Source organism: Lupinus angustifolius, chromosome LG20 (assembly GCF_001865875.1).
Source record: "Lupinus angustifolius cultivar Tanjil chromosome LG20, LupAngTanjil_v1.0, whole genome shotgun sequence".
Lineage (NCBI taxonomy): Eukaryota > Viridiplantae > Streptophyta > Magnoliopsida > Fabales > Fabaceae > Lupinus > Lupinus angustifolius.
The window spans coordinates 11,290,813-11,301,373 of NC_032028.1; the positions used below are offsets into that span (position 1 = coordinate 11,290,813).

Below are 10,561 nucleotides of genomic sequence, written 5' to 3' on the forward strand. Positions count from 1 at the left end.
TAGATAATTTGTATACAAAATATAAAAGGAACAATAAATATGGATATTATAATAAACAAAATAAAAATGTATATATATAATTAAAATATAATACTACTTTCTCATATTTGATATACAAATTTATATAACAAATGAAACACATTTTCTCATATTTGATAAAATACATATACACTTGTAAATTTTATATTCAATATTTTTTCTAATAATGTCACCCATTTTGCGCGTTTGAAATGGCTATGAGTGAGTAGGGCATATTAGATAAAGATTTTAAATAAATGGAAATATTTTTCTTACTCTGTCAGTCTAATGAATAATGTCAACGGCTGATGAACTTTGCCCAAATTTACAATATATTATATATCACTTTAAACTTTGTTTTTCACTCAACTTGCTTCCAAAATGAAAGAGCAGACTAAAACATGGGTATATTTCATAAGAAGTGTTAATCTTCTACGAGTTAAGTGGAGAATCATAATAATGAAACATTATATCTCCACCGCAATCTTAAAGTTTAATTTTATACATGTTTACTCATTTAATTATATATTTTTTACTTTTTTTTTCATTCATGACACAAGACTTGTCTCCTCATACATAAAATACGAACAAAATTAATATATCACATAATATTAGCACATTTGGGCCCGATAAGATTCATGTTATGAAGAGAATAATAGAACACAATATTTTTTTAACATCGACCTTTGGTGGAGACCTACAATCAAAATAGAGCTTATATTATATTGCCCATAACTTTGTGCTTCTGAAAACAAAAAAATAATCACATAAGTGTTACACTCTTCTAGTTTCTATTGCTCTGCTTCATCCTCCTCCTAGACAAGATACTGATTAGTCCCGTGAACCATCCCCTACAGAAGAGACATAACAATAGGTAGCATTTTATCTATCTTAAACATCACGCATAAGTGAGAGTATTTTCTCAATAGGGAAGAAAATGTTCGGAAATAAAGATCAATTTTTTCTCCTATTAGTGATGCAAAAAGAACATATGTGGAATCAAAAACTAAATAAATAAAATAGAACAAAATAGAAGAAAGACACATTCAGTGAATACATATTTCTCATCCATTAATGCCTCCACTAGGAATAAATATTTGTGTAATCCAAGGAGGATGAATATAAAGTCTTTCGTTAGGAATAATAGTATGACAGTATGGTAAATATTAATTCTCTCACTTACTCAAAAATGTGCTTTGCTCGTGAATAAAATGAAGTATTCTTAGTTAGAGAGCAAGTGAGAGAATTAATATCCACCGTAGTGTGAGATTATTATTCATAGTGACAAATATTATAATTATACTTTATATAGTGAATAATATTTCTAGGCTAGGTTCTGTGGTTCTTTACTTCTTAATTTGAGGAGATTTTTTCACGTTAAAATTTTTGGCGTCATTCTTCTCCATTTACTATATTCATTTATCCACTTGTCTAGGGCTTGTGATGAACCAAACTAACTCGACATTCGTTCGAAACTTAATTTATTATTTAGCTCGATAAACTTGGTTTATGAACCAAATGAGTCGAACTTGAACCAAGTACAATTCAACTTGTTAGGTTCATGAGCTAGCTTGATTATGTATGCATATAAATATGTGTGTGTATATATATGTACACATGTTTATATTTGTGTATAAGTACATGTAAAAAATATTTAATATTATATATGTTGAGTAAATAATCATCATTCAAGCTTACGAAGTGAACAGATCGAGCTAATAAGTTGAATTAAGTACTTTGCGAACTCTTGACAAAAAACCAATTCAAATTGAAGAGTCAAATCATAAAGTGTGTGAACTTCAATCGAGCTCGAACCATACCTTGTTTTAAACACGAGTCGATCAAATCATTATCGAGTTGAACCGGGTTGAGCTTTGATTGATCTCAGTTCGGCTCATTTATAACCTTACACTTACCCATTTATGTGTGTGCCTATCTTGAATTGCATAGGCCAAGCTCCCCAAATGAACATGAGCTATGATACCTATATATATATATATATATAATTTTATGGACTAAGTAAAAGAAATATATAAGTGAATTTGACAATATATATTCACCCAAAATTTTAAGATATTAGGTTTATATGTTCTTTAATTCATTTACCCTCACGTAATGTGAATTTTTTTATTATACTTACAATACCCAACACGACTATAAATCGATATACCTAACTAGTTCTAGTATAAACGGTTTCCATCAGGCATAAACCGTCTCCAATCTATATTTCTATTTTTTTTTCTTTTTACAGCATTTTGATATTTGATCATACCTTAAAAAATTAAATGGGAAAGAAAATGTACATTTTTTTTCATGTTTACAACATCTTGATATTTCATCATACCTTAAAGAATTAAATTTCTCCCATTCCTTGTCCGACAAATTAAATGGGAAAGAAAATTTGTATATTGAAATAGTGAGACAAATGTTAGGCAGACCATACCATTGAGTAAAAATTGGGGGATGTGGTATCACAGTGGTATACATCCATGACACATTAATGTCATTACATGGATTTCAAATTAATATGCTCCTTTTTCTGTTTCTGGTTTAAAATTAAAGTTGTTAGGTAACAAATAAACGTGAATAACGTTTTGATGACTTAACGTACACTCTGTTTGACTATATACGCAACTGACATTTCTATCTACAAAATCAATTAGGTGAATAGTGTTGAAGGACGAGTATGATACTTTATCTTGAGATTTCACAATTCAATTTCTACGCTCTTTAAGCATAAAATTACACTAATGATTTTACTTTTTCCATAAAATTCAAAATTAAAACTTATTTATGTTTTTTAAAGTATGTATGTTGTTCACAAGTCAGAAAAAATGATCTAAGAAAGAACGTGATATGAAAATATATCTTTAGAATCAAAAGTTGCAATCCAAAGATCAAAGGCATGTTAATAGGAGTCTGGCTCCTCTCCGTTACTGGAGAAGGTAGTGCATACCTAAGATTATAGCATATGTCAAAAATAATATTTTAATGGTTCAGATTTTTGTTTTTTTTTAAATTAAATATTTTTTAAAAAATAACCCCTCTCGCATTTCCCGTATTGAAGAGTCTAGTGCTAGAGAGGAATCAATTTTTGTTAATAGTTGAAGAACTGGAAAGTATAATTATCTGATTCTCTCTTTTAACTATATGTATGACATAATAAACTCATGTTATTTGTAGTGATAAAACAAAAAGTAACCAATAGTGTATCTAAATAAAATGTGTTCTGATACCTGTATACTTTATTTAGTAATCATGCTTAGAAAAATCTTCCTGGTCATAAACTCTAAGATGTAATAAAGTTTAAATAATAATATATTCTTTCTGTTAAATTCTTCTACTACAAAAATTACATATATCACTTATAAGCCACTTTTGTCACATATGAGACTATCATATGGTTAGATTTGAATTGTCACCAAAGTAAAACCAAGGAAAAGATTACATGAATAAAAAATGATGGTAAGTGGAAAGTGCTACAAGAACAAAGTTGCCTAAACCTGAGGGTTATTGCTTTAAAAAGGTGATGGAACTCAAAATCTGGGATATGGATCATATGTTCCATTTATGTCTCATTTAGTGTCCAAGCCAATGCAAAAATTTCATTCATTCATTTGAAAATAAAAATTATGAAAACAAAAATTAATATTTTAATATTATTTCGTGAAGTTTAATTAGTTCAGCACGGGAAAGATGATCCTTTTCCCAAAAACTCAGCCATGAAATTCAAGACCCTTTAAAATAGCAACTCCACTTAGCCATAATAACATTCATTCATTAGAGACAAATAAAAGGACAAGAACAAGAACAACGTCAGACTATGTAGTTTAAAATATTTCATCATCTTCTGATCCTAGATCTCATCAGACACTACTCTTAAGATCCTCTCTTATCCATTGCACCCTTTGGTCACTGTGATCTCAGACCAATTCTGCTATATATGCTTTTACAGCTAGTTCTGTTTCTGAAATATGACACAACTCTGAGGTCCAAAAACATTTAACTAGATTCAAGGTACGTAGTACCAGCAAGCCCCTCAAATTCTCAGAACTTGCATGAAAACTTTGGTTTGACCTTGCAAGGTACATTTCACTGTTAGTTCAGCCCATACCCTGTTGTTCTTTATCTAAAATTTGTTATCTCTTTTTGACATGTTAACTTATTCATCAGTATCGGTAATATACATTAATCTAGCCTATATAGTTAATCATTTCGGTGGTACAACTCTCCATGAAAGAGACCAAGTTAAGACTTAAGCATATGACAAGAATCCAATCCAAAAGACTAGTATATTAGTTAGGAGAGTCTTATAGTACAAAGAACCGACCAGAAAAGTGTCACACTAGAGTTCACATAATAAGACTCTTATCTAATTGTGTCTACTTGATTCACAACTTCTGCAGGCTATATAACTTGAGGAGCTGAGATAATTTGTTCAAACCAAAATCAAGAAAAAAGTGAAAAACTAGATATCTCATATTATTGAACCATTTGGGCTACTTGGTAAGAAACATAAGATTTAATAACGTTAAGGAGTTGCTAAAGATGGTTAGATCTTGTTGGAAACCTTCTGTAGAGGGTGATGATGGAGATGAGAATGGAAGAGTTGATGGATTGCTATGGTACAAGGATTTTGGGAACCATGTTTATGGAGAATTCTCAATGGCTGTAATTCAAGCCAATAGTTCATTGGAGGACAGAAGTCAAGTTGAATCTGGACCATTGAGTTCAAACCATTTGGGTCCTCAAGGGACCTTTATAGGTGTCTATGATGGTCATGGTGGAACTGAGGCCTCACAGTTTGTCACTGACAATCTTTTTTCCAATATCAAGAGTATGATGCTCTTATCTTTTATTATAAGCATATATTGTAGAGTTATATTCATTAGCAGTATAGTTTTCCTTGCTCTATGCAGATTTTAAAATGAATGAAGACAAGGAAAACTAAGTAACTTTCATTTTCTTCCATGATCCTAATGCTCTTTTTCTATTAATATGTACTTCAAAGTCTCCAAAATCTTTAATATCCTTAAAAACATTCTTTGCACAAAATGTCCTAGTAACCCCTACATTCTGAGTGAACTTTAGAGTTCATTGTGGGAGCCACATGCATGCCACCCTTTCATGTTCTCTGTTTCTCACTGGAGACTAAGGAAACCAAGCCACTTATATCTTCTTTCATGACCCTGGTTGCTCTTTTTCTATTACCATGTACTTCAAACTCTCTAAAAAGCATGATATCCTTAAAAAAGAATCTTTGCACAGGTAAGGTCGTAGTAAATGTTGCACCTTCCAACTAAACTTTACGGATAAGGTCATGGATTCAAATCCTGAAATAGTCACTTCTGGGAAACTAGGGGAAGAGGTCTTTAACTAACGATCACCCCCTAATTCAATGACTAATCTAACAACTATGTTTGTTGCTATCAAAGAAAAAAGAAGTCCTAGTAATCCACACACATAATTGCAATACATATCTTACCCTACTAGACTCCAAAATTGTAGGAGTCCCATCACATGTATGTCACCCTTTTATTTTAACTTTATTATTAATCCAAAGAGTCATAACATGGTTTGATAATTAGAGTGAATAGTTTAAGGAATGAAATGAAAGAGGTTGTGAGTTCGAGTCTCACTCACACCAAAATACTAACATACTAATATTTGTTTATAAAAAACTTTAATATTAATTTATTTCTAACCGGACCCATTTTCTGTGTGATGCAGGGCTTGCATGTAAACATCAAGGCATATCAGAAAATGTCATAAAAATGGCATATTCAGCTACAGATGAAGCTTTTCTATCTCTGGTGAAGAAACAATGGCTAAACAAACCACACATAGCATCCACAGGTACTTGTTGTTTGGTTGGGATAATTTGCAACAACGTGCTATATATTGCAAATTCTGGAGACTCCAGAGCTGTGTTAGGAAGATTAGAGAGGATAACAAAGGAAACATCAGCTATACAATTATCCACAGAACACAATGTTAATCAAGAAATGGTGAGAGATGAAATTCAGTCAAAGCACCCTTATGATTCTCAAATTGTGGTTATGAGACACAATGTTTGGCGTGTCAAAGGTCTCATACAGGTACAAATTTATATATATGTTGCTTCTTGTTCCTTGGGAAGATTTTAAATTATAACTTGTTTATATTATAAGGACGGATACAACACTAGACACGAATACATATAATATGGATACATAGACCTGGAAAAAGACGTGAAGAATTATTCAAGTGTGAAGTTATATGTTGGATATGATGACAGAAGAGAAAGAGTTTATAAGTTAAAAAGGTCAATCGAATTAATGTTTTAAGGTTTTAGTTTAAGACGTGGTATTTCACTTGTTTCTCTTCACTCTTTCCATATCCTGCTCACAACCGGTAGTTGGACTTGGAGGCTCTCCTAAGCTTGCTACTGCAGGATTGCTTATGCTAGATATTGTTTAGAAGACAATAAGCATTTGGGACAAGATGTTTGGGATTTTCAATAAAAATGATACTTTAAAATCTATTTTAATATTTTTTTGGATATATGTTTTAAATAAATACAAACTAACAAATATATAAACTCAATGTTAACTTAAATTTGTAGGTTTCAAGATCCATAGGTGATGCATATCTAAAGAAAGCAGAGTTTAACAAAGAGCCTCTACCATCTAAGTATAGGCTCCCTGAAACATTCTTCAAGCCAATTCTTAGTTGTGAGCCATCAATATCAACACATAAACTGCACCCTGATGATCATTTTCTCATATTTGCTTCTGATGGTTTATGGGAACATCTTACCAACCAAGAAGCTGTTAACATAGTCAACAATAACCCACCTAATGTAAGGTTCCATTCCATTATATCCATTCAAGGTTCTTTTCTTTCTTTTTCGTATGAACCACGAGTATTCTCCATAAGGCAATCGTGTTAGCATCCTTTCTCATTTCTGACAATAACAATTTTTCTCACCTGAGTCACTTCCTATATATATATATATGCAGGGAATTGCGAAGCGTCTTGTGAAAGCTGCACTTCGAGAAGCAGCTAAGAAGAGAGAAATGAGATTCACAGATCTTCAAAAGATTGAACAAGGGGTGAGGAGGCACTTCCATGATGATATAACAGTAATTGTCGTGTATCTAAATCCCAAACTGAGTGATAATATCAATTGCTCTCACTCGGATTCTCCTCTTTCAATAAAGGGAGGTGATCCAACTTATAGTTACTAGCAATGTAGTGCAAGTAAGGATAAGCATCTCCACCATCTCGCATGGATATGCGGTTTATCACTTCTTACATTATTAGAAACCGTATGTAAGGTGAATCAGTCTTTAAGGACGAATGTGCAAGATTAATGAGTGAACCTAGCAAGTATGGGCATGCAATTTCCCAGATTTCTGTATCATGTAAACTTAACAACTATGTACATGTGTAAATTAAAAATGAAGCAATTATTATAACTATAGCCAAACAAATTTTAGATGTATCATGATCACTCTCATGTTTCTTTTGACAACGAATGGCTAATATTAGTTTATTAATTAATATATCTACGTCTATTTTGTGCAGCTGCAATGTTCCTTTTTATTAACTTCTATTATTCTACGGGAAGTTTATGTTCGGAATTTGAAATTATCTATTTTCTGTTCATGATATATGAATCATTTTTATATTGCTTTCCTTAAGTTGAACCTAGTTAGTATATGATTAAGTAGTTTGGGTCAACAATCCAAAATGATGGAGAAATAAATAGAGATCATATGTGTAGATTGTGGGATTCATGTAGGTGGATGAAATAGAAGAGTGTTTGTAGTGTTATTTGTGATGGAATGGAGATGTATCACTTAAGCTAAATATAAATTTTACTACATAATTATAATATTTATCATAGTGGGGATGCATGTGAAACTCAGTATTGAGGAGTAAATGTAGTAAAGATAAGATTGTAATGTTTGATGAGAAAAAATAAGGCGTGATAGAATTAAAAATAAATGTATAAAATAAAAAAGTTGGCATAATGATATAATTTACCGACGGGTGTTGGGTCAAGTAATACATGTCATATAAGTAATAGTGGATGTGAATATGAGATATTATATGGATGGGTCATCTGTCCCATTTTTTGTGTCTCATTGTCTCCCCATCCAATTGAAAATTGCCACATACTTAAAAAGAAAAAAACATAAAAAGAAAACATAATTTTTTTATGTTAATTGGTGAAATTTGATTGGTTTGGGACATGAGAACGAGAATATTTGGGAACATAATATCTTGATTCGAGATTATATTGGTTAGTTAGTTAATTTTTCCTTCCTTTATATAGAAATTCAATGTAACTTTGTAAATCATTAATTCAATAATCAATTTTCTCATTCTTTATTTCATGTATGTTTCTACCATTTTAATATAAACATACGTGAAAACACCCGTAGAAGCCATGGAAAAAGAGTAGATCATATAGAATAAACCCAATCATCAGAGGAAGAAGATTTATAGAAAAATTGTAGGTGACAAGTAGACTTATACACCAATGGAAAAATGATTTCCAAATTGGTAAAAATATGATTTTGGAATCAGGCGCGTCAACATTCTAAATTGGGTGACCGATTAAGGTTAAAAAGACAAATTCAATCGATCCTTTCCATATCTGATTTTGAAAGCTACTTTTCAAAATTGAGCGTTTATTTTAACATATTTGGAATGTGATATTTCCAAATCGGTCCTTATATCTAACCAATTTTTAAAGTTTAATTTCCAAATAACATAATATAACACTCAATCTTGAAAGTCGAGTTTCCAAACCAGGTTGCTTAGAACCGATTTTAAGAATGTTATTTTTTAAAATTGCTTCTTAGTATTTGATGGTAATAACAAATAAATATAGTGAGAAGAAGTATCAACTAACATATTCATATTAAACATATGTTATAACCGATAACACGTTGGTCTAGTGGTATAAAGCTCTGCTAGATTTTCACAAAGACTAAAAAGTCAAATGGTTGATTCTTGAAAGTAATATTTGTTAAAAGGAACAACCACTTACCCAAAAAAGATTAATTCTTTACTCATAACGAATACCTTGATAGTATTAAAAAAAAGATACGTTACAATTATATAAGGTGGGATAGAAAGAACAAAATAAAAATTATGACAAGTCAATTACGCTTATCAACTACATACGTGTAGGTAAAAAGAATATAACTAACCAAATATTTGACATGTGGGAATGAGTATTTGCTCTCGTATCCCTTCATGATGATCATCACAATTGACTCTTACATCATATGTCACCTTATCCTAATTTGAAGTAGGTATCCTTGTTGAAGATAACAAGGAAGTCTCATGAATATCAAGAGTTAGATTCTAAATATCATCATCACATCGTATGTTTCTTTCTTGGAGAACTATCCACAAAGACTTGTTAGAAGGATAGTTGACATTGAACACTTGGATTGCTTGGAATGCCATTATGAAATGCTCTTTCATTTAAGTTGTTTTGTTAAGGTCAATTACTAAAAGTATCAACTTATCTTTTGTACAATGTTGTTTCTGTCAACCTATTTACACTTGAGAACAAGCACACTAAATTTAGTGTAGTCAACCTCCCAAAGCTATTCAATCACTAGTGCATGGACTCATCATCTAGTTCTTGTTACCCAAGGACTTTGTATAGAAAAAACCCATTGAATCATATCCATCATGTAAAGTACCAGATTTTTAGCGATGTGCAAAGTCGCTTGACTATCACATTAAAGAATCATAGGTTTGGTATGAGCGATGCCAAAATTGGAAAGAACCCGTTTTAACCATTTGACCTCGCATGTAGTCGTTGTCATGGATCGATACTCAGCATCAGCCGACGATCGAGAAATAATATGTTGTTTCTTTGTTTTCCAAGGGATAGGGGATTGACCAAATTGGACCAACCAACCAGTAACATAGCAGCGTGTAAGAGGACAACTAGCCCAGTCGGAGTTGCACCATCCATGAAGCTGGAGATCACAGTTGCAAGAAAGCAATATGCCTTTACCAGGATTGCCCTTGAGAAACCGAAACACTCTAAGGGCAGCTTCATAGGCCTCAATTCGTGGTTCCTACATGAACTTAGGGCAACCAATCGACGATGACATTTAGGGTTGGCAATAGAGTTCATGTAGCAAGAGACAAACAATGATTTTGTTCTAATAGGGTTCCTGTAGGTTTAGCACCAAGGAGACCAACTTCAGAAATAATATCGAGTGTGTACTTATGCTGACAAATAAAAATATATGTAGGATTGCGAGCAACCTTAATACCCAGAAAATACTTCAATGTGTCAAGATCTTTCATGTGGAAGCATTCGTTGAGGTAGCTTTTAAACCATTTGATGGATGGGGAATCATTACCGGCAATGATTAGATCATCAATATAAATAAGAATAACAAGTTGAACCCTTTTTGATGCAAGGTGGACAGAGAATAATCAATACATGATTGCTTAAATCCATAAGATTAAGTGCAAGAGACAATTTAGTAAACCAACAACGTGGAGCTTGCTTTAAGTT

The 10,561-nt window shown here is 31.9% G+C and overlaps 1 protein-coding gene across 1 annotated transcript; it reads left to right on the top strand.

Annotated features, from left to right (window-relative positions):
• Positions 3,810–7,483, top strand: LOC109335365 (probable protein phosphatase 2C 38). Its single transcript, XM_019571506.1, has 5 exons — positions 3,810–4,103; positions 4,425–4,855; positions 5,749–6,116; positions 6,623–6,859; positions 7,020–7,483. Exons 2-5 carry the CDS (start codon positions 4,567–4,569, stop codon positions 7,245–7,247), a joined length of 1,122 nt encoding a protein of 373 aa, XP_019427051.1. The 5' UTR covers positions 3,810–4,103; positions 4,425–4,566; the 3' UTR covers positions 7,248–7,483.